The sequence below is a fragment of the Macrobrachium nipponense genome, chromosome 44 (assembly GCF_015104395.2).
Source record: "Macrobrachium nipponense isolate FS-2020 chromosome 44, ASM1510439v2, whole genome shotgun sequence".
NCBI classification, from domain to species: Eukaryota; Metazoa; Arthropoda; class Malacostraca; order Decapoda; family Palaemonidae; genus Macrobrachium; species Macrobrachium nipponense.
Genome location: NC_087221.1, coordinates 41,724,394 through 41,749,755, shown reverse-complemented (window position 1 = coordinate 41,749,755; position 25,362 = coordinate 41,724,394). Strand labels below are relative to the sequence as shown.

General features: G+C 43.5%; 1 protein-coding gene across 3 annotated transcripts in view; it reads right to left on the bottom strand.

Annotated features, from left to right (window-relative positions):
- Nucleotides 1-25,362, bottom strand: part of LOC135204229 (uncharacterized) — a 43,590-nt gene that overhangs the window by 9,594 nt on the left and 8,634 nt on the right. Inside the window, exons 1-5 of one of the 3 annotated variants that reach the window (XM_064234337.1) lie at nucleotides 25,086-25,195; nucleotides 19,880-19,949; nucleotides 3,780-4,031; nucleotides 1,973-2,081; nucleotides 874-1,313 (exon numbers count right to left, since the gene is read on the bottom strand). In XM_064234337.1, the coding sequence (XP_064090407.1) occupies nucleotides 874-1,313; nucleotides 1,973-2,081; nucleotides 3,780-4,012 (782 nt within the window). In that variant the 5' untranslated portion in view covers nucleotides 4,013-4,031; nucleotides 19,880-19,949; nucleotides 25,086-25,195. Of the gene's footprint in view, nucleotides 1-873; nucleotides 1,314-1,972; nucleotides 2,082-3,779; nucleotides 4,032-19,879; nucleotides 19,950-25,085; nucleotides 25,243-25,362 lie in introns of those variants that run through there. The other 2 variants (XM_064234336.1, XM_064234335.1) reach the window with 2 other exon arrangements.

Below are 25,362 nucleotides of genomic sequence, written 5' to 3'. Positions count from 1 at the left end.
CAAACAGGCGTCACATGTGAGGGGAACAGCAAATACAAGCAACTCAAGTTTTCCTTTTTGTGCTTTTCTTCTTACACAGCAGTTTAACCAAACCAGTGAGTCACATTTTAGACTTATGGGGCTGGCATTCTCTTGAGTTTTAACCGAGTGACTTGAATAAGTGCGATTATTAGTGGAGGCTTGTACTAGCTGGCCTTCTCACAGAAGGACAATGACCTATGCCATTAAAAGGTCTCCCGATGTTCTATAGGTATAAAACTTCTTCTGGCATGGCTTTAAATTCTTCATGGATTGAAGCCAAGGAGAGATAATAATCAGCTTAGACTAATAACATTACTCTATATACTACTCTATTGTAAATCTCAAAACTTACACACACACACAACCAAATAAAAAAACTACAGAAAATCAGAGCAGTAGTTTGTAGACCTTAAAATTATGACACTTTGAAACATTGCAAAGTCTCTCCTTTTGTTGGATATTAACTGTTTGCCATGATTCAAGTGTTCAACATGTTTAATGGGCCTAATACATACAACCAACTTGTATCTAACCTAATATGGTTTAATATTAAAAACTAAGTAAAGCAGTCCCTAATGCAAATAACTTACAGATTTCAAATACTTGAACTTATTTTCACAATTTACTGTTAAATTCAAAACAAATTTTTACAAAATTCACTAACTGTATTTGACGGGCAAAAATTAAATCTAGAAATTTGGCAATAACTTTAAAAGTATCAAATCTCTTTGTACTTGATATTTTCATTAGAGAAGCTGCAATAACAAAATTAATAAAATAATACTAAAAAATTTTCTGGTGGTTAAACTTAACCAAAATTTTTCCCCCTGTAACAAAGCTCTAACACCATACCTGGGAGAGATGGGTGAGGGTGGCAGGTACGAGTACTGATCGACGGAGTTGTTGAGAGACCCCAGCTGATCAAAGGTTGTGGAGAGATCGGGAGAGCTCAGGTGGTCAGGAGTATCTATATGATCAGGCGAGTCCAGCTGTATGATCTCTGCTTGCCTTTGCCGCAACTGCTGCTCCAGCTGCTGCTGTTGTAAATGTTGTTGCAACTGCAATTTAATTTGTTGTTGCTGCTGCTGGTATTGCTGTTTATGTAAATGAAGATGATGGAAAGGAGACTGACCCAACTGAATATGAGACTCGTTATTTTCCAAGCGATTCTTATTACTCTTGTTGTCACTACTACTCACACGCTGTTTATTCACAATATAACGGACGGGCTTTCGCACAGTTGTGCGGTTTGTTGTCTTTTTGTACAATCGCCTTGGCTCTTCATGAAGCTTCTGAAAAGATAAACCATAAATCCTTAATATTCACCCCAATGAAGATGACAATATAATATTAACATAAATGTTGGCTGTAACCTGGATGAGTATGAGAAGAAGATAATATTTAGCAAGGACTCATCAATGTATAGATAAGAAAAGTTAACCATTCAAAAGCATTATGCCAGGTGGTTAAAAAAAACAATTGGTAAGTATCTTAACCAGGTCACCAAGAAAAGTTCCTCGACTTTCAGAGTAGTAGAGTAATTATTAAGGATCATAATCTGGATCAAGGAATAGTTCATGTGGTTTAACAGCCATGTTGATAACAAAACAGTATAAATAAAACAAAATAATACAATTGGGGGAACAAGGAAACACTTCAGTATACAATTGCTGTTACAGCTCTTGTAAACGGGCCCTGTACTCCAGTACTAGTATGTATGTAACATTCTTTTTGCAGTAAGTAATTTATACTGGTAACTTAACAACTCGCCCAATAATGTAAGAAATATTGAGTGCCCAGATGCATAATCAAAGTACTATGCAACCCTCTGACTACAAAATATATACAGCAACTTGATCTTTCAGTATCATTATCAAACAAAGCCATTCAACACCCAAGTGGCTATTTACTTGAGTCCTATTCATAAAATGAATTGCAACAAACTACTCACTTTGCCTGGCTCATGGTTATGATCATGACATATCTCTTTTACGACAAGAGCTTGGCCATCAATTGAAGTCGACAGCCGGACCTTAAACGGGCAACCACCCGCTGATGTCCTGTAAAATTAATTTTAACAAGTTTTTCAAATGGTCTGAAAAAATTAAGTCAAGTTGTCACAGAATCAAAATTCATTCACAATTCAAGTTTAAACTGCCACTCTGTGATGTTAAAAAGGAAATTACACAATACCTAGGTAGGAAACTGTAGACATTAATACAAAAAAAGCAATGGGTCTCCATTCTTTAATTATGATTATCATATATATAATTCAACCAAAGCACTGGGTCTACATTGTTAACCCTCATAAGGCTGGTCTGGGGGTTTGTTCTTGAAGAATGTAATAAAACTTATCTTAATGTATTATAACTCTAAAAATCTAATGCCTCAGTAAATTGGAAAAATTTGAATATTCTACAAGAACTTATTTCCTACACTGATGCATGGTGTGAACTAAAAACTGAACAAAGGTTTTGCTTAAGTGATGCTCTGCAATCACCAATTGAGTAGCATGGCTTGCTCATCAAATATCCATAGGTCAATCGCGTGTGACCAATCAGAACTCTTCAACTTGGGTTTTTTTTTTTTTTTTTTTTTTTTTTTTTTTTTTTTTAGAATGAAGAACACCCGAGTCATCCACATATATTTACAATTGTAAATCTTATCTCTGAAATGGCAATGCTGGCTCGGACAACAGTACCATCGCCTGTGATTAGCATTAGGTCACTCAAGTGTGTCCATTGGCAAATCAACCAATACTACATACACAACCATAATGAAAAACCTTTGCTAGAAGTGCTGTAAAACCAGATCGCCGATAACTAAGGACTGCCTGTACATTGACTAGTCATCAACCCACAATTTCCAGTCTTAAATATGCAAAAACAAACCAACTGTGTAGGAACATGTCAAAAAAAAACCCTTCCTGGGGTAACGGGTTTCATTCAATGCACAAGTACAACTTAAGATGACCCAGTGGAGCTGCTTATACACTGGCGACTTCTACGAAGCTGATCACTCAAGTAATCAGTACAAAAAGACAGAACCTCAAAAAAGCAAGAACCATCACAGGAGCCACTTTTACATCATCCAAATTGCTAGAATAGATTTAAGGCGAGCCTTCAGTTCCTAGCAAGGATCCTATCCTTAGGAGAAGTTGTAACACCATTTGGACTGCTCTCACCGAAGAACGACACTGATTAAACACAATGCTGTTGTCAGTTGAGCCATGTACGAAGTCTCAATCATATTGAGAACAATCTGAACCATCAACTAAATATGGTCCTCAATCCAAAAAAAAATGGGCACAAGTAGTGTAATGCATACACAAAATAGAACCGCCATAAAATAATTAATAACTGATAATTTAGTTAAAAGATAAAACAAATTTAATTTCCCCCCCCCCACATCTTTTTTTAATAAATAAAACCCATTGTAAAGTATAAAATGACAAGAGGTAGAAACACCAGAAGTGAAAGTGTATCTGTATTTTTGAGCATTAAATCCTAATGAAAGGCTGACATAGCCATTGCACTGAAATTTGGATATTTTCTTTCAAAATGGCATGTATATACCATATCAACTGATACATACCCAACTCTCCAAAGAAATTCTTTTCTTCAAGATAAAATCAATGAAGACCATTAGAGAAAAATAATTTCATGTTTTCCATTACAATTCAAATATATGCACAGCTGAACTCACAGCTAATGTTTTTAGATTGAAAAACTTTTTAAAAGAGCTATAATGACACTCACTGATTATGTGTTTTTGTTTGGTCCGAGGGTCTTCGCCCACCAAAGACACATGAGTAGGTCAGCTCAGCATACTTGAGAGCTGGGTTGAGGGACTTGCGGCGCGCCCTCTTTGCGGCAGCAACGACAGTCCTTGAGTCACGTACCCACAGTTGTACTTTTTCTAGTTGCTGAAATTCCTCCAACCGTTTGCTCAACTCATCAAATGTGTAGAACTTGCTGCCCACTTTGAGCATCGCCGCAACCTCCACACCCCTGGAAAAAAGAAAACAATAATAAGCATTCTATACATATACTATATTATATATATATATATATATATATATATATATATATGTATATGAATAATTATCACATCACCATGATTCTTATAGATCATTCGAGCTACAAATGTCCTTTAATATCTAATTCGCTCTACCTCGGATTTGATATATTTTCAATTTTGTACCGAAGGGGCAGAATTTTTAGTTGATAATATATATATATATATATAATATATATATATATATATATATATATATATATATATATATATATATATACTCTTTCATATCCGCTTAGTTTTGTTTTGAGCACTGTGTCCCCAGATATCCGAGGTATCTGGGAGCGCTTGACAGTGCGAAAAAATAATTATATAAAAAATTCAGTGAAAATATAAATTTTATGCCAACAACGTTCATTTTCTGTCCTTTTTTTCTAAATGTTATTATTTTATGGTGGAATAGTCAGAATAAGAGTCCCAGCCCTCTGAATACAAAAAAAATGTGAGTTATTTAACAAAAAACAAAAAATCTTTACTTATTTTTATATTTTTGTTTGTAACCCAAAATGACATTGTTATGATACAATAAGTTTCATACATACTTACCTGGCAGATATATACATAGCTATCGACTCCGTCGTCCCCGACAGAAATTCAAATTTCGCGGCACCCGCTACAGGTAGGTCAGGTGATCTACCGCCCTGCTCTGGGTGGCAGGACTAGGAACTATTCCCGTTTTCTAATCAGATTCTCTCTTCCACCTGTCTCCTGCGGGGAGGCTGGGTGGGCTCTTCAATTGTATATTATCTGTCAGGTAAGTATGTATGAAACTTTATTGTATCATAACAATGTCATTTTCATACATTCAACTTACCTGTCCGAAAATTAAAAAAAAAAAAAAAAAATAAAAAAAAAAAAATGCCCCTACCACACGCACTAAAAATTTCAGTAAATTTTACGTACCGCTACGTCAGTTGGACATGAAAGGGTTAAGATATATCACTTTAGCTTGACTTTCAGTACTTGGGGCAGGCTACACATTTTGCATCCCAGTGGGTTTTACTCAGCTTTCCAACCCACCAGTGACTCAGTTGTTAGGAATTTCATTTGCATTTTCTCTTGCACGTGACTATGATAGAAATCATCACAAAATGCAAGAGGAACAAATTTAATCCTCAATTAATTGTAACACAGTGAGCTTTACCAATTACAAAAATATCGCTAGTGATAATTTTTTATTCTTATTACCCCTTTTTGAGTAAATATGATGAAACTATTATACATACAATCATGTGTATATAAGAAAACCTACACCTCACAAATGATCAAATCTAGGAATCTCAAGTATAGTAATGCAAGGGAACTACCACCTGACCCACAGAGGTCATTTAAGAAGTTAGAACCTAAGTTCCAGGCACAGTAGTACCTCGAGATACGAAATTAATCCGTTCCGAGGCGCCCTTCGTATCATGAGGTTTTCGTATCTTGGACCACATTTTGCATGTAAAATGGCTAATCCATTCCAAGCCCTCCAAAAACACCCCAGTAAATTTCATAATAAAGCTAATTTGACCTATAAACAATGAAATACTACAACAATTTGGACCATTCAATACCTAATTTAAGACTAAAAATGCAAAACCTGTAAATAAAGTGTATATTAGTGTACAAGAAATATTATTACTGTAACGTAAAATGTGGAAGCTTACCTTTCGAGTGAGGCTACGTACATATGTAACTATCCAAGGAAGATTGCTTCTGCCTACTTTTCACAATGTTCCTGTGTGAGCCTTTTTGGGGGTGTCTTCTACAAATGATTGCACTTTATGAAAAGCGGCTTTAATTTCTGCCGTTTTTTTTTTATGTAATATGTACATACGTACACTTTAAAAAATATACATGCGTACTACAACGTAACTATCCAAGGAAGATTACTTCTGCCTACGTACTTTTCACAATGTTCCTGTGCGAGCCTTTTCGGGGGGTGTCTTCTACAAATGATTGCACTTTATGAAAAGCGGCTTTAATTTCTGCCGTTTTTTTCTTCTTTTTTTATTTTTAACTTTTTTTTTACTTTTTTTTACTTTATGTATTTTTTTTTTTCAGAACTTCAACTTTCTTTTTTTGCACCTCATGACTGTTGGCCCTGGTGTCCATCAAAACCCTGTTCAACCAAATGCTCTCTCTGCAACTGATTTGGGTACTGAATGTTCGGCTGCTGACCTTCAACATAAACTGAAGTGCCTTGATTATACGTACACTACATACTGGTATGCATGTTGCAAATGATTGGTCTACACCCTCTGTTCACCAGGGAGTGGATATTCTACCAACCTTGCAAAGTTTCCAGTTACCCCATGAGAGAGACCTTGATCACTTATCCCATGTGAGAGATCTTGGTCACTTGTTTTTTTAAATATTACGTACACATTGACGATCCCGAAAACGAATACCTCGTGCGTACTATAACAATGCTGGTACTGAGTGGCCGAGCCACCCCACCACGTGTACATAGTAGATGCATGATGGGAGGGACGCTGGCCAATAGGAGAGAAGGATTTCATGGCCGCGACTAGCATCAGGAACCAATGGGAGAGCAGGAGGATGGTGGCGCAATTTTCAAAATTGTTATCTGGGCGAATCTCGGACTTTCAGAAACCTTTCGTATCTTGAAAACTTTTCGTATGTAGAGCCGTTAAATTTTTCGTATTGGCTTTCGTATCTCGAGTTTTTCGTAAGTGGAGCCTTTCGTATCTCGAGGTACCACTGTACGTACTTACATAACATAGTATCTGGAGATTTACCTAGGCAGGCTGCATACCCTGCATATCATTTTACCTAATTTACCAATCCACCAGTCATGCAACAGATTCTTTAAACTTTTCATCTGAATTAGCACTTCAGAGTGGACATCTTGCAAATCAACATGCAATCACTTGTACAATAATTGGCATAAATTTCTACCTCCTATTAAGCACCAACCTAGGACTCAAAGTGAAAGGCAAGAGTGGTACCAACTGACCTGTAAAGGTCAAATGAGAAAGTTGGTACCATATTAGTAATACAGTAACTGATGACCTACCTCAGTAAACAGATGCATATCAAGAGTTTTATCTAATTTCCCTCTCAACCAGACTTGATTGATGATCAAAACTGAACTAGTAGAGGTTATCAATATGTACTCATGTGCTAATAGTGTCTGCATCATTATGTGCATGTGGTTTGCAAAGTTAGTTACTCTCCAGCTTTGTAACGTCGACCTTCTTCACACAACCCTCTGTTACATAATCATGATCCAGTTGTGAGTGAACATGAGGTTCTGGATGACTCTGGCACTACTGAATGAGTTTGCACAATAATGTGCATACAGACTGACACGATACCCTACAGCATCATACTAAAGTGACTTGGCACATATGAACCTTCTGCCAGAAGCTTCACCATCTAGGGTTTGTCCACAAGCACGAAGGTACGTAATGTCAAAACTTCTTTGAGGGCCCTTGACAGATGTACAAACAGATGAAGAGCCCGGGAAACATTTCTGCAGTAAAATGGGAAACACTTGTTCATAAGCACACTAAGACAACACTACATCATCCCCACCTGTAGCAGACATAGTACAAACTGATGAGTGAATCCCCCTACCAAACCCGCATAAAAAAAAATTGCTCACTCGAAGTCCAAAAACACTTTAGGTAAGAGACCTCCATGAATAGGGAAAAGAAACACAGAAAAAGAGAAGGAAGATGATAAGTTGTGTTTCTTCACCTTAGTCTGTCCACACGCCATACTATCCTTGGGTATATAGTAGTACGTACAAGGCAAATCCAAGCAGGAATCAGTGTCAGATATGTATGGCCTGTACTCAATATTAGGAGGATTGCCAAAGGAAAAGATGATCACTTACAGGAGGATCATCAAGTATTCAGTAATAGGAGCAAGACAGGTTGCTCATAATACCAAAAGGAAATGTCTTCTAGTACTCAAAACAAAATAGCAAGGCATTGGGAGGTAGGAACCACAATCATACACCAGTCTACTTTGGGAGAATTCACCAAGTGACTAAGTCAGCACTGTTGATATCAGGGAACTGGTCTCTTACCTTCACAAACATAAACCCAACTACAAGAGTCGGAAGAACGAGAAGGTAAGAAAAGCTAGGGCAGTTCAATATAGAAGGTGGAGTAATCCCATTTGAAGGAACTGGCAATCATCTTTTTACCTCCCTCCGTTGCCTCTAAATTTTCCAATGTCAAGGAGACTAACCAGCAGACTTTCAGCACTAATGTTTACAACCACTGGTTACACCAATAAAAAAATAAAAAAAAAATTCCTTCATATTTACTGTTTACTGTTCTTATTCATGTCAATGCTGAACAAAACCAACTCCACATAAACAATAAGATGAAAGAGGTATCACTGTGATGGTTGGTCAGCATAGCAAGGCAAATTAACTTGACTTGGGTAAAGAATAAGTGCTTGACAACCGCATGAGTGTGAAGTATTTGCCTACCTACCACGAGTCGAATACACTTGTGAAGTTTCAACAATTGATTCCAGCTCATGCCAAGGCATTTTTCTACCGAAACACCCATGGTTTGTATTCTAGAAATAACAACAAACCATACTAGTCCCACCTGGCATGAAAAAGCAAAAATAACATCACAGGTATAAAGTTTTAACATGAAAATTACACAAGTTCATAGAGTACAGCAGAGTATACTCGAGATTAAGTTTGAATTCACATCTCACTTTTAAACTTGAGGTTTCCGAAGACCATGTGTCATTACAAATATATATACAAAACTTTATTTGTAATTTAGGGTGTGGCTACGTGGTAGCATAAAAATATGGCTGCTTGAGAGTTTTAGAAACAATCAAAGATTGTAAAGCAAGGAATCTGTGGCATCTGGCAACTCATGCGTATATGAGGTGGAAGCTGGTCACCGACCAGTTTTATTGGAATGTTTCATCATCCAATGCTGCATATGATTTAATTAAAGACTTTTCAAAAAATTGATGCATTTACCCTTCGATAAATTTTTTTTCACATCATCATCAAAGTATATAGTACAGTAGTACCTCGAGATACGAAATTAATCCGTTCTGATGGGCCCTTCGTATCATGAGGTTTTCAAATCCGTTCCAAGCCCTCCAAAAACACCCCAGTAAATTTCATAATAAAGCTAAATTGACCTATAAACAATGAAATACAACAACAATTGGACCATTCAATACCTAAATTAATAAAAAAAATGCAAAATATAACCTGTAGTGTATATTAGTGTACATGGTAACAAGAAATATACTGTACGTACGTAAAATGTGGAAGCTTACCTTTCGAGTGAGGCTACGTACATAATTAACTATCCAAGGAAGATTGCTTCTGCCTACTTTTCACAATGTTCCTGTGTGAGCCTTTTCGGAAGGTGTCTTCTACAAATGATTGCACTTTATAAATGACAATTTGTCTAAAATTGCATTTTTCCTAACTATACAAACCTGAGGTCCTTTTACAATAGGAAGATACTAGCGGCAGCTGGATAGGTCGTAAGCTTTCGAACAAGGGGTTCGGTAGTTAACTGCTTGTCGACAGGCGCGCGCGCGCGACTGGGAGGTAAACAAATCACTTTTGCTTTGGCCCAAGCAAAAACTGCAGAGTGAGGGGTGGCATGAGGTGGGGCTATGTGTAAAAGGACCTCAGGTTTGTATAGTTAGGAAAAATGCAATTTTAGACAAATTGTCATTTGTTCCGACACGGCATACAAACCTTCGGTCCTTTTACAATAGGAAGACTCACTTCTTGGTGGGTGGAATCTGAGTCTTTTGTGAACAGACTGGTGTTCGCCCTACCTTGGAAGCTTCCCTGGTCGTAAGAGCGAGGGAGGGATCCAAGCCTCTGTCCGATTGATCGGGGTGTGCACCGCAGGATCAATGGTCAGACCTCTGGACCGAGTACTAAGAGAGGGGCATGCGCATCTCTTAGTACCAGCAATGCAAGAACTTGTTCCTGTACAGGAGCAAATATAAAGTCATGGGTTTGACTCTTGTAGGCATCCACTTCCCCCCCTTGCAGAAGGAAGTGGTGGATATTCTGCTCCTATCCCTAGTGAAAGGGATAGGATGGGGCTCTGTCATATAGCTCACCTGCATCTCGTCCTCTATCCAGCGTAGTGACGACCATGGCCCTCTGCCCACAGGTAGAGGGGAAGGAAAAGATGGGAAGAGAGAGCCAGTCACTCACTCACTCACACATCCATCCACACAGTCACACCAGGACTCGATGCTGTTCAGCCTGCGAGGGTCTGGGTTAGCTACACAACTTGTTGAGCAGCCACCAAGGGTCCCAAGGAAAAGGTATCCAAGGACCTGTGGGCAATATCCCGAAGGTAGAAGGACGTAAAGGTCGTCTGGTTAGACCAGACCCCTGCCTTCAGGACCTGCGCCACGGAGAAGTTCTTGCGAAACGCCAACGAGGGGCCAATACTTCTGACTTCGTGAGCTCTCGGACGGGACGTACGATGTCGTCACTACCATCAGCCTCATACGCCCTCCTGAAGACCTCACGCAGCCAGGACGAAAGAGTGTTCTTGATACTTCTTTCTTTGTTGACCCCGTTGCTAACGAAGAGGCGTCGACACTCAGGCCCGAGGTGTCGAGTTCTCTTCAGATAGCGCCGTAGCGCCCTCACAGGACAAAGCAGCATCTCATCCGCATCATTATCGGTGAAGTCCAATAGGGAGGGAATCGTGAATGACTCGAACCTGTCATCAGGGACTGACGGTTTCTGAGTCTTCGCAACGAAGTTCGGGACGAAATCGAGCGTCACGGATCCCCATCCCCTGGAGTGTCGTACATCATAGGAAAGACCATGAAGTTCCCCTACTCTCTTCGCCGATGCCAGGGCCAGCAAGAAGAGGGTCTTGAGGGTCAGATCCCTGTCTGACGACTCTCGGAGTGGCTCGAAACGGTGTTTCGAGTCAGACTCCTAAGGACGAGAGTCACGTCCCACGCAGGGGGCCTGAGTTCCCTGGGTGGGCAAGACCTCTCGAAGCTCCTCATCAGCAAGGAGATCTCGAACGAGTTCGAGATGTCCAACCCCCTCAGTTTCAGGACGAGCGCCAAGGCGGCTCTGTATCCTTTCACTGTGGGGACTGATAGGAGCTTCTCTCGGCGAAGAAAAACGAGGAAATCCGCTACCTGCTGAAGAGTGGCTCTGAGAGGAGATAGACCCCGTCTACGACACCAACCACAGAAGACGGCCCACTTCCCTGGTACACAGCTGCAGAGGACTGACGGACGTTTCCAGCCATCTCTGTTGCTGCGCTACGAGAAAAGCCTCTCGTTCGCAAGAGATGGTGGATAACAGCCAGCCGTGAAGACGTAGGGACTGGACTGCTCGGTGGTACCGCTCGACGTGTGGCTGGGCGAGAAGGTTGTGCCAAGGGGGAATCTCTCTCGGTTCTCCTGCGAGAAGAGCCAGCAGGTCCGGATACCAAATGGCCTGTGGCCATTGGGAGCTACCAGGAGCATCCTGAGATTCGGGGTGACCAGCGCTCGACTGATCACCTTGCGAATCAGGCTGAACGGGGGGAAAGGCATAGACGAAGAGGTTGTCCCACGGGTGTTGAAGAGCGTCCTCTGCAGCTGCCCATGGGTCCGGCACGGGCCGAGAAAGAACACCTGGAGCTTCCTGTTGTGCCGGGTGGCGAACAGATCCACGACTGGTCGCCCCCACAGGTCGAAGAGCCTTTCCGCCACGTCCTGGTGTAGAGACCATTCGGTCCCTATCACCTGATCCCGACGGCTGAGCGTGTCTGCTACTACATTCCTCTTCCCTGGAATGTATCGTGCCGACAGCTCTATTGAGTGTGCCTGAGCCCACTCGTGCACCTGCCGTGTCAACTGGTACAACGGGAGAGACACTAGGCCCCCCTGTTTGTTGACGTAAGCCACCACCGTGGTGTTGTCGCACATCAACACCACTGAGTGTCCCATCAAGCGGTCCTGAAACTCTTGGAGAGCGAGGAACGCTGCCTTGAGTTCCAGTACATTGATGTGAAGGTGCTTGTCGTTCTCGTCCCACACTCCTGAAGTCAGCAACTCCTCCAGGTGTGCGCCCCATCCCTCGGTCGATGCGTCTGAGAACAGCTGCATGTCCGGGGGGGAGTGCGCAGAGGCACTCCTCTTAAGAGGTTCCTGTCGTCGAGCCACCAGGCTAGGTCCTGCCTCACCTCCTGTGTCAGTGACACTGGAAAGCTTGGGGGATCCGTCGCCTGTGACCAACTCTCCTTTAGTCTCCATTGAAGAGACCGCAGGTGAAGACGCCGTGAGGGACTAACTTCTCGAATGACGACAGGTGTCCGATCACGACTTGCCATCGCTGAGCTACCTGTTTCCTGCCGAGACAGGAACTGGTTGGCTGGCCCCTCTCTGAATCTGCTGATCCGCGAGTCCGCGGGGAAGACTCGCCCTGCTACCGTGTCGATCAGCATACCCAGGTACTTCATCCTCTGCTTGGGCTCGAGATCGGACTTCTCGAAGTTCACAACGATCCCCAGATCGCGACAGAACTCGAGCAGCCGATCCCTGTCCTGTAGCAACTGCGAGCGGGAGCTCGCCAGGACTAACCAATCGTCGAGATACCTCATCAGACGTATCCCGTGCGAATGGGCCCAAGCAGACACATGAGTGAACACTCGCGTGAACACCTGTGGGGCGGTTTGAGAGACCGAAGCACAGTGCCCTGAACTGGTACACCGTCCCGTCGAGGATGAAGCGGAGGTACTTCTGGAGGACTGATGAATGGGTATTTGGAAATACGCATCCTTCAAGTCCACTGAAAGCATGAAATCGTTCTCCCTGATGGAGTCGAGCACTGAGCGTGCCGTCTCCATCGTGAACCGGGTCTGGCGAACAAACCGGTTCAGGGGAGAGAGATCTATCACCGGGCGCCAGCCTCCCGTAGACTGTTTCCACCAGGAAGAGTCGACTGTAAAAGCCCGGTGACTGATCCGTGACGATCTCTACAGCTCTCTTGCTCAGCATGGTCTTGATCTCCTGTCTGAGTGCTACGTCCTTCGGTGACCCGGGGACGTACGACTGCTGTTGGACCGGGTTGGAGGTGAGGGTGGCCCGAGATTCGAAGGGTAATAGATATCCCTCCCGAAGGACATCTACAATCCAGGTCTCGGCGCCGTAGCGCTGCCAAGTTGCCCAATGGCTGGCCAGGCACCCCCCCACTTCCGGCAGCAGGTGAGGGGGAACGCCGTCCCTAGCGTTTCCCCCCTTTCTTCGACTTCTTCCCAGAGCCTCCACGGGATGAGGAGGGCTGGGAGGAGGGCTGGTTACGGCCCCCCTTGCCAGAAGTTGAAGAAGACAGAGTCATTCCTCGGGGCTTCGACGCAGCAACCGTCTTAGCCCAGCCGAGGAAGCGCTAGCCGAGCTCTTAGACTTGGCCGCAGTCCGAGGCTTGCCCCAGAAAGCCTTCGAGAACTGCCTGGTGAACCAGACGGTCACTGTCTTCAGTGCGCCGTCTGTCCACCGCAGCGTCCACCATCTCTCCTGGGAAGAGAGACGTGGAACTCCGTAGAGGTCCGTTTCGAAGCCCCAACGCCGCCTCACGCCCGGCCGCCCTGGAAACCGAGTAAGGACAGCGTCCCTTCGTCGGAGAACCAGGTTGGCCCACAGGTTCACCGTCTGGTGGGCAAGGAAGGAGATGGCTCTTCCCCCAGACTGGCAAAGTCTCCTGAAGGCCGAGTCCTCTTCGGGAGAAATTCCCCCGGAGTTGGCTGCGACCTTAGATACTGGGAGGGACCACAGATGTAGCCAGGAGACGGCCTGGAAAGCTGCCATGGCGGTAGATTCCAGGCCGAGTGCCTCTTGCTGCGAGAACCACAGGTTCTCGGACAGGAGCTGTGCAGAGACACACCCGGAGTCAGCCTAGCTAACTCCGGGTTCACCTGTTTGGGCGCATCGGGTCTTCAGATGGCACGTAAAACCGCCGCTGTCGTAGCAGAGGAGGTGGAAGCAGCTTGCTCGACCTGCCAGACTTGAGCGAACCGTCTTGTCCGGTAGACAAGCGATTCAACCTGGTCCAGCACTGAGTCCGCAAGCTCGGAACGCGGCAAACCCACCGTCGGTCTGGGTTCCCTCTTCGGGCCCCCAGAACGACTCGAGCCGGGACGTGGGCTCGGATGGTGGGAGCGGCGATCCTTCCCCGAGGTCGTTGTGCTGACGAATCAGCGCAATAACCTCGGCAAAGTTCCTCTGGATCTCGGGTGTGATAGCATCCTGTGGAGTCGGACCGTCCAGTCCCTCGAACAGGAGTACCTCCCGAGACCCTCCTCCCTCAAGGAGAGGAGCAGCGACAGCCCCCTCCTGGGTCTACCTCCAACCACCTGTGCGTACGACCTGGCTGGTCCGAGAACCGAGCCTGGTACGTACGACGACGTGGCGGGATCCTGAGGGGCGCACCCCTCACGATCACTCCTCAATACCTCGCCCCTCCCGGTGTAACCCCGAGGAGGTTGAAGGTATGGGAAGAGGCAGACCTGACGCTCTCTCCTCGCTCACTGGCAGAACCAGCGGGCTTGGAGGACTGCAGGCGATCGCCAACCCGCGGTGGCGATCGAGCTGCAGACCTAGTCGAGCCGTCTCGCTGTGGAGAACGGCTGGACCGAGAACAGCGGCCCCGGTCTCGTGTGTCAGAGGAGCTGGTGCTGGTCGCCGTACCCGATCGCTCTATGTGAGAGCGACGGTCAGGCGACCCGGGCGGCGAGCCACTGTCACGGTGAGACCGGTGCATATCCTCACGGTGTCGTCAGTTCGCTGGTACCAGCCGTGGCTGGTGCCGGCGAACGGGGGGACCTCTTCCCAGCCTCAGCCCGTGTGCCGGTCGTGGACCGTCACGTCCGCCCGGGTAGACAGCCGCTCGCCGTGAGAGCGAGAGCTGGTCTGGTGAGAGTCGCGTGAGCGGCTGTCACCAGTCTTCCGCTCCGTGCCGTGAACCTGACGCTGAGCGGACTCAGAGGTCTGGTTCCTGGCTGCACGGTCGCTGGTAGGCGACCGTACACTCGGTACCTCTCGCGAACGAGCGGCCGAGACGGATCCTGCTGCCGTGGCCGAACCACTAACAGCAGGTGAGGAAGTGCCGGTGTTAGCCGGCACCCCTCTGGCCCCCGTAGTCTTCTTCCTTGCGAGAGAAGAGACGGGTCCTGCTCCCGAAGGAGCAGGGCGGACCAGCGGGAAAATAGAACCCCCCCGTCTCACCAGAGCGAGACGGGCCCTTAGAAGCTCCCGAAGGAGACTTCTTAGGGGGGGGGGGCAGGCGACCTTCTTCTTCTTAGGCGGGGAGCCTTAGAAGAAGAAGGGGAAGAGGCGGCAGACGACCGACGACGACGAAGAAGACGATGAAGACGACGACGACACCTTCCTCCTCTTCTTCTTCTTCTTCGTCAACCTCCTCAGGACCGACGTCAGATCTGTCATCCAGGACGGAGCCGGGGCTGCTGTTGCCGAAGCAACAGGGCCCGGACGTACCTGTCCGAACAGACCAGAGCATCGGGAGCAGCGGCGCCAGGAACAGGGACAACATCAGCAGGTGCGAGCATCACAGGAACGGCGTCGAGACGGCAGGAGCAGGAACAGGAAACAGCAGCGGTGGTCACGGAGGTACGGCAGGCTGTGTGGACGGTACAGATGGTCTAACCAGCGGCACAGACATCATCGGCACCGGTGGGAGGTCCAGGGGCGAGCTCTTCTTCGGGCACATGAAGTCCGGTCGTGGCAACACGGCAAACCCAGGTGGCGGCATCACACTCCCCCCCGCCCCAGTTACGGCGACTGGCCCCTGCACCGATGTTGTGTCACAGAGGGGACCCAGCGTGCTGGGTGTTACACCAGGTGAGGAGGGTGACGACGTAGCCAGGTGTTGTCAGGGTCGTGGTGGTGGTTGTGACCGTAGCGTGCGTAACCGCCACGGAGCCAGCGAGATGATAGAGCAGCCCCTGGACACTCGGCACGCCCTGCAGTCCCAACGACGCCCACACCTGTCCGAGGTCATCCTTCACGGCAAACCGCACCAGAGGAGGCAAAAGTCGGGTGATTAGGAGGATCCTCTACCCGCTCGCGCGAAGACGAGCGGATAGAGGACCCAGAGTACAACTCTCGTCGGGGTATCTAGCGCCCTCCTCCACTCGACACATCGGGAGAGGAGAAGGACCTAGACACCGCCCCCGAAGGGGAAGGCGCGAGACGTGGAAGTTGAGCGGGTGGCAGGAAAGAAGACGAAGTGTCCGTCACCAAAGGAGTCGCGGGAGAGCTTTCCGACGACTCCTTTGCAGGCCTTCGCTTCTTCCTGCCCTCATACAATGTCCACTGCGCCTCCGACCAGTTCATACAAACATCACAGGGCTCGGCCCGGGTGCATTCGCGCCCCCGCCGGCACCGAGCACACAAAACATGAGGGTCTATCTCGGGGAAAGATCTGAATTTCCCCACATTTGCGCCCTTCGGTACCCGGGCCAAAGTCTCCTTGGGGTAGCGAGGCGCGGAGATTCCATCATTAATGAATTCAGCGTAATTAATATGAAAAGAGAGAATACTGTACTTACAATCTTTCATACACAATTACAAACAAACAAGAAAGCAAACGACGAGCAGCGGGCAGAGAGCGAACACACACGTCCATCCACTGTGAGGCCGAAAGCAAAAGTGATTTGTTTACCTCCCAGTCGCGCGCGCGCGCCTGTCGGACAAGCAGTTAACTACCGAACCCCTTGTTCGAAAGCTTACGACCTATCCAGCTGCCGCTAGTATCTTCCTATTGTAAAAGGACCGAAGGTTTGTATGCCGTGTCGGAACAAAAGCTGCTTTAATTTCTGCCATTTTTTTTTCTTTTGTACATATGTACGTACGTACGTACACTTTAAAAAAATATACGTACGTACTACATACGTAACTATCCAAGGAAGATTGCTTCTGCCTACTTTTCACAATGTTCCTGTGTGAGCCTTTTCGGGGGGTGTCTTCTACAAGTGATTGCACTTTATGAAAAGCGGCTTTAATTTCTGCCGTTTTTTTTCTTTTTTTTATTATTAACTTTTTTTTTACTTTTTTTTTTTACTTTACGTAGGTTTTTTTTTTTCCTTCAGAATTTCAACTTTGTTTTTTTATCACTTGGTTCTTTTTTTGTACCTCATGACTCTGTTGGCCCTGGTGTCCATCAAAACCCTGTTCAACCTGAATGTTCGGCTGCTGACCTTCAACATAAACTGAAGTGCCTTGATTATACGTACTACTGGTATGCATGTTGTAAATGATTGGTCTACACCCTCTGTTCACCAGGGAGTGGAGATTCTACCAACCTTGCAAAGTTTCCAGTTATCCCATGAGAGAGACCTCGATCACTTATCCCATGTGAGAGATCTTGGTCACTTTTTTTTTTAAATATTACGTACACATTGACGATCCCGAAAACGAATACCGCGTGCGTACTATAACAATGCTGGTACTGAGTGGCCGAGCCACGCTACCACGTGTACATAGTAGATGTATGATGGGAGGGACGCTGGCCAATAGGAGAGAAGGATTTCATGGCCGCGACTAGCATCAGGAACCAATGGGAGAGCCGTTAAATTTTTCGTATTGGCTTTCGTATCTCGAGTTTTTCGTAAATTGAGCCTTTCGTATCTCGAGGTACCACTGTATATAATAACTAAGGTCTACTGAAACCCAAGAGAAAAGGTAAAATTGAAGGAATCTGAAAACGTGTAAACTGGAGTGATAGTGTATGGTGATATACATTGATGTATTTTTGTATGAGCTGAAGGCATTGGCATTACCTTACTTGCAACTAAAAGCATAAAATTATATTATTTCATAAAGATCAACTTCCAATACAAAGATAGGACAAATTAGATACGTATGGGTGAAACTTTCTGTCTCTGTATTCTTAGTGGCACGAAATTATTATTGGAACGTCGCTCTCAGCAATGGTTGGCAGATGTTTCAACTTGGTGGTGTAGACATGGCAGGACTAGGTTGTGGTTCTTATAAACTTAGTTATAATAGTATTAGTACTCATTTACTGAGCACCCTGTACCTCCTAGGTAATTTGAGCTAGGTTACGAAGTGCTCTGTCCCACTGCTTCCTTTCATCTTAATTTTTTTTAAGCCTTGCATGAGCTGGACAATTAATGGCTGCCAGCCACTTATTTCTCCTTTCCGTCACTTTCGCTGGGAATACGAAATCAGGATTCTAGGCCAGAGGAACATGAATGATCAACGTTCTTCGGATAAGGTAGAAGAGCAGAAATGACCTCTTGCCCACCAGCAGTGTTACTGTTTGGAAAAGTTGATGAAATCATGATGAGTCCTAATAGAGAGAGATTGTAAACAATGAGCATATCTGGGAGATGCCTGTGGTAGCTGGTGAGCAAAAACCAACAATAGCAGACGAAGGTCTCACCTAATTTAACTTTGTCAAGCGTTTTGTGCACATTGTACATATATGGCAGGGTAAGCTTTCTTTCTTGCATATTACATTGTAAATTCTCAAAGTTGCTTATGTTGTAAGTTTTTCAATCTGTTAACTTCACTTACCATGAGAGCAAAAACATTCCAAGGCAACAATAAAACTTAAAATAAACTTAAATAATATTTTGCTTTCCATAAAGGTTTAGAATCCAGTAGTTTTAAACAACTTCCACACGAAAGCAAACTGTCTTGTCACTCCACTCTTAATAGTGGGATCTGAAATTCATTGGTATTTTTATCTCGCTCCATTTTCTGTAAATCCCAACTGTTTCTCCTGTGAAGTCTATCGTTATTTTTTATTCTAAAAACATGTTATCATAATTTTATGTATTTACTGTTGATGTACGGGTTAAAACAATTAATTATATAGGAATGTGCTGAAGTAATAATGTTTTAAATTTTCTATGTAGTGAAATTGCGTGATTTTTTGGCAGTCTTCCTCGAAACTATATAAATCTGAATATTTCAATAAAAAAAATGCTTTTATGCTCTATTATTTTGCATAAGACTACATTATTTCATAAAAATCAACTTCCAATTGGAAGATAGGACGAATTAGATACGTATGGGTGAAAACTTCTGTCCATGTGTTGGTAGCGGCATGAAAATATCATTGGAATATCGATCTCTGCTACTCTGCAATGTTTGGCATACAAAATTCTAATGGTGGTATAGACATGGAGGGGTTATTGTGTGGGTCTTTTGAACTTGGTAATAATATTACACATTTACTGAACATGTGCTCGACCATATACTTCCTGTGCAATTTAGGCCAGGTTACAAGTGCTCTGTCTCACTGCTCTTTTACATCTTAATTCTCTTTAAGTCTCACAAGAGTTGGACAGTTATTGGTAGCCGACCACTTATTTCTCCTTTCCTTGCCCTTTTCCCTGTGAATACAGTGCCAGGATACTAGGCTTCCCTTTCCCCCACCTACATGTGCATCCTACAACACACGTCTGAACCATTCCTGAGAAATATGGCGCAAATTAACCTAAAAGGTCAACATTCATCAGATAGAGTAGTGAAGCAGAAAGGCTTTTAGACCACCAGCCATATTATTGTTTGGGAAAGACGTGTTGATGACTCCTATATGTGATCTACAGTATTCCATTCTAAGTAAAAATTATGTAATCATACAGTAAATATGGAGTTTGAACTTATTATTGCTACTTAAACTCTTGTGCTAAATTTGAAGCAAGACTAGACAATAAATTGTGCTCAATAAAATCATTTGGGTAATCTATTTATGAAAGTGAACGCATATCTTATCATTAATATATAAAAGTTTTAAACATATTACCTCCAATAGTTGGACAAGTGGTTTATGTGCTCGCCTACCGATTCGACAGTCCCAAGTTCAATTGCCCACTCTGCAAACGTAGTCAAAGAAATTTGTTTCTGGTGATTAGAAACTAATTTCTCAATAAAATGTGGTTCAGAATAAGCTGTAGGTCCCATTGCTAGGTAACCAGTTGGTTCCTAGCCACATAAAAATACATAAACCTTCAGGCCAGCCATTGGAGAGCTGTTAATCAGCTCAGTGGTCTAGTTAAACTAAGTTAAACTATGATATATACTCAACTTTTTATTGCCAATTAAATTTTTGTCAGTGGACATAGGTGTCAATATTTCACTGAAATAAATAGTATTTTAATAGCTTTCAAAGCAGAATAAATAGGGTAAAAAACCGCATGGTACAGGGGAGGACCATGTACGATCAATGTGTACAACCCCAAGAAAAGTACATTACAACGCGTCCTGACACCGGAGTAGAGGTCTTTAGCTCCGTTTCTCACCAATAACAAGTCGCGTCTGATGCCCATCTCCGATGTCAGGACGCGTTATAATGTACTTTTATGGGGGTTGTACACATTGATCGTACATGGTCCACCCCTGTACCATGCGGTTTTTTACCCTAATACTTGATAGACTTCCTAAAAGGAAAAAATATAGGGGGGAAACATCAGTACAGGCCAACCCTCATCACGGTAGACGGGTCTTATTCACTCGATATTTAATTGGTGAAACATGAATACAATTGCAACTCTAAGCATACCATTTAAAAGACTGAAGTTTCGTCAAAAAACTATTGTGATATATGAAAGCCCCATAACGAACTAAAATAAGAATGTGAGCTCTTCGTAAAATATGTTTTCAAGGCAGTTTTGAAATCCAATATGGCGGCTACGTTTTTCATGGACGGCTTCTCATCAGTGACGGACACCATCTTTCCCAGCCTTCCCAGCACTCATTTGAACAATGTTAGCGTATGTATGTACCGTTTATTGATCTTACTCAAGATTGCAGTTGTAATCAGCACAATAAAACAACATTTTGTTGCCTATATTAGTGAAAGTATGAAACTTGTTATTCCCGGGGTTATGGTTGGAACTGAATTCATTCTTACCTTGTAATCGGCGGTTTTTATCCTTACTGCCATCACAACTGAAACTCCACAGTGCTATTTGATTGTTATTATACACATTTGGTCTCAGTTCACTCCACATTGCACTTTAAAACCCGTTGCTGTTCCTGGTTTCTAAGCGCGCGCGCCATAAACACAATTACAAATAGCAGAGACGACGACAGACGACGAAACCTGCAAAGTTTTATTCCCTAAACTGTTTACTTTACTCGTTATTTAGTTTAAATTTACATTGTTATTTAAAAATTTTGATTTAATTCATGTATATTATCCCTTTTTTGCAACCAAATTACCCCGAAAAATTACAGATATTTCTAACGTAGATAAAATCAAATGTTTCTAACGTTTTCGTACATCTGGCTGCCGAAAACCATAGAGGAAACGAATACGGAAAAGTGCATAGAGGAACGACTACGTTTTTTTTTTTTTTGCTTTTTTGTTTTTGCTAGCACTTTTCATTGATTTCAGTCTTTTTTAGTATTTTGAATTTCTTAAATAATCGTATGCCCGAAATAAAATGTAACCTTTAATGTTTGCATGCTTTAAGTGTTTGCATGCTAAGAATGGCAAAATCATCGTTGCCACATTAGTGGAGGCTTCACACATACGCCGTTCCATTATCCTGTTAAGCGTCCGCCCCTGATGAGCTCGCTGCTAAGTACCGTCACGCTTTTTTGTAATCAGCGATCATAGCACTGATGATAGTTTTTCAAAGTTAATATTGATTTTTATGCTTGTTATTCATACTGTAATTAACTGTAGGAAATTCTCTCTCTCTCTCTCTCTCTCTCTCTCTCTCTCTCTCTCTCTCTCTCTCTCTCTCTCTCTCTCTCTCTCTCGGAGTCCAGTCACTCGGCAAAGAAAAGTCATCTTCACTCCCGCAATTGGAAGAAAAGTTTGTATCATCACTGGAGGATTCAGAACTAGAGCTCTCATCATCAAATAGGTATCAATATCACACTCCTCATCTAGTATTTGATTGATCTCACCTAAAGAAATATGCCTCCTCTTTGGGACATTCATTGTGAAAGACGCGAAATCCAATTTGTCTCGATAAACGCCCGAAGCGTATTGAAAGAAAACCAACAGGGACAGGCAGTTTTGTTTTCTAGCATAAGCGACCACCAGGAAAGAGTTGCCAGGCTGGAAAATGGAAGTTTCCCATGTGCTGAGAGTGTTACCAAATGATGTTCCTACACTTTCTATACGAGTAAACGTATTATTACGGGGCTGACGGCTTGACAAGCACAGTTAAAGTCTTGAACGTAATATCCCGTTGAAGGCGCTACCGAGTAGATCGCGGTAAACGTATTATTACGTGGGTGACGCTTAACAGGTTATAAACTGTTTCCATGAATTCTAGTTGTCATAGTAATGCAATAATGATAAAATTGCTTTAATATTTATGTATATATACTTCCAATACATAGCCTAATTTCACCAATTTCAACGTTTTGTGTGTAGTCTTATACCCAGTTTGGAGGGTCAACACATACGAAAGGCAACAGAGAGAGAGAGAGAGAGAGAGAGAGAGAGAAAGGAAGGCGGAGGAACGAAGAAGAAAGGGATGGCGGTGGAGGGCGGGGGGGGGTTGGGGGGGGGTTTTGGGGAGAGGGTAGGTGGAGCTTTATACGCGTGTTCGTATCCATTTCTGCATAATGGAGTTTTTGTCTCTTGGTACAAGGACAAGTGTCGTTATTCTTTACGATTAGTGATTCACGATGCCCTTATAAATTACGGCACTGGGTGTAATGCACTATAGCAAAATCTCGTTCTGTTAAGAGTGTTCGTTACAGAAATAGGTATTGCCCAAAAACGTGCTTGCACTGTCTCTGAAACCCATAGTAGACATGCTGCTTAGTTGTCAATCAAGTTTTTATAACCAAGTATTTTTTACAAGCTAGCTATTGAATAAATTTGTATTTTTCTCAGTCAAAACATATGCCCCTCAATGCTAACTTTCCTCTTTTAACGACTTTCTGGTCATTGCAAATTCGGCCCCATAATTTCTTATGGTGCGAAAACAGACAAGAGGCCCATGGACCGAAAACGATTGCGTCACACTACGGCGATAATCCAGCAGTAAAACATCTTCATATATCCAAAAAGTAAATAATAAAGATATATATGCGCATTACGATTATAACAATTACATGTATAGCTGATAACAATCTGCATGAATAACTGGTAAACTGTTCTGCAATGACAGTTGAGTATAGCAATTATTTACAATAGGTACGAAAGTCAAGATGTCGTGACGTCATAATACAGAACTTGAAAGAACGTTCTAATTCAGAAAAATAATTACTTAAATTTGAGTCAGAGTCGAGTTACTTTTTCAATAACGAATATTTTCAAATTAATCATCATAAATATGTAAAATATTGATGTTTTACTACTTATTTAAAAATTAGCCAAGAGCACGCTTCTCGTCATCTTCTACCCCAACAGCTGTTTACGCCTGGCTTGTTGTTGATGAGAAATCGTGTTTCGATTGTTGTGATAAAAGTGCTCCAGCGTCTGTGGGTACAAGTGGTGTGCGGATTTATCACAGGAAATGGTTAGTTTATTGACACAAGCTACTCCGTAAACATCGAGATGGCGTCAATCTTCTAAATACCTCGAGTTGTAAGTAAAAATGTTGAACGCGTTTTGGTGAGATTTCCACTGCCGTGGGCGCCATTTTCAGTTACCTCTGTTTAAATCTGTTTAAATCTTAAAATTTGGCCTTAATTTCTAACTTTGGGGAAAATACTTACTTCGAAAGGAGAGTAGAGGTCTTTAGCTCCGTTTCTCACCAACAACAAGTCGCGACTGATGCCCATCTCGGGTGTCAGGACGCGTTATAATGTACTTTTTCGGAGGGTGGCTTGCACTGATGGTAGCTGGCCTGCGTGGCCTGCTTTGATGTTTTACCCTATAAGATATATTCATAGAATGTAGGGGATCACTATCTAACCTACCTACCATCTACGTAGAATAAAAATATAATTTTCATCAGAGAAGCCAAGCTAGCTTTGGCTATAATTAGTACAAAAAGTGGGTGGTTTAGAACACTGTACAATTTTATTCAATGGCTTTCATTCTATTTGGAAAAGTTTCAAAGGATAAATAGCCTCGCCCACTACACCATTCCAGTCAAACGTCTTGCCTCCCGACCCTCCAACAGCCAATCTTGATTCAATATTTAAATTGTTTCCAGATACATTAGCCAGTGGCAAGGCTCCTGGGTAAGGCTGGCTAGATAATGGATGCACGAACAAATTCTCAGGTCACACTTGGCATGAAAAGGCCTAAGCTACTGGCACAAGACCTAAAATACACTCTTGACTTACCGCCCCTCCCCCAAAAACGGTATACTTAATCCTTAAATTACTTTAATATGTATGATTAAGATACAAACATGGCATAATTTCATTTGAGTACGACCAATCCAGAAAAATAAAATAAAGTTTGTTCAGCATACGCATGGCCTAGGATTAACGTATAGTGAAGTAAAAGTAAAAAAAAATTGTAGGGTACACCATAGCCTAACGGATAAACAAACTTTGGCCACAGGACTGGCTAACTGAAAGACTTGCATGTGGCCAAGGTTTAGATTAGGCAGGATATTTTCCTAGTCTAGCCCTACCAAGCAAGGACATGAGGCTAAGCTGATCAAAAGACATCATTCAGGATAAATATCACTAAGTGGTAAAAGATTACGACATAATCCCGACATTAAACCACGATATTAAATTGAACCCTTCGAACGACTTCCAAAATCCATCGCTCTCAAGTTCAAGGTCATCTAGGCTAGCGGTTACTTCCCCCAAAAACAAGTGGGGCATTACAAATAATTGTTATAAAAATACATATAAATAACGCTGCGGGGCGGAAAACTCTAGAGAAAACAAGTTTGGAAGCTGCGGCGGTCGGCTGTGCAACGGCAGCACAGGAAGTGAAGGTCTAATTATATTCACAATTTCACCAGAGAACCACCACCGCCGCCTCTACACTTCCACCACCTTACGAGAAAAAGTACACGTTAAAGCCCAAATATTCCACCACAAACTGACGCAAGGGACCTTAGTGGAAGTACCTTGCTTAATAGTTGTGTGTTGAATGGTGAATTACTTGTAGTTTACTCCATTTTGTTGTTTAGTTACTATTGCCTCGTGCACGCCATATCAACACACAACTATAGAGGACGGACTCGTTCGTTCCTGTAGTAAATAAGTGAACGCCAATGTGCGTAACGTTATCTAATCCCATTCAGAAAATGCTTTAACAGTCAAGGACCGCCCTGGGCGTAGATTTTCGTCGTTTTTTCTTTCTTTTTTATCCTGAAACCTTATTCAACGAATTGTGCAGGTCAT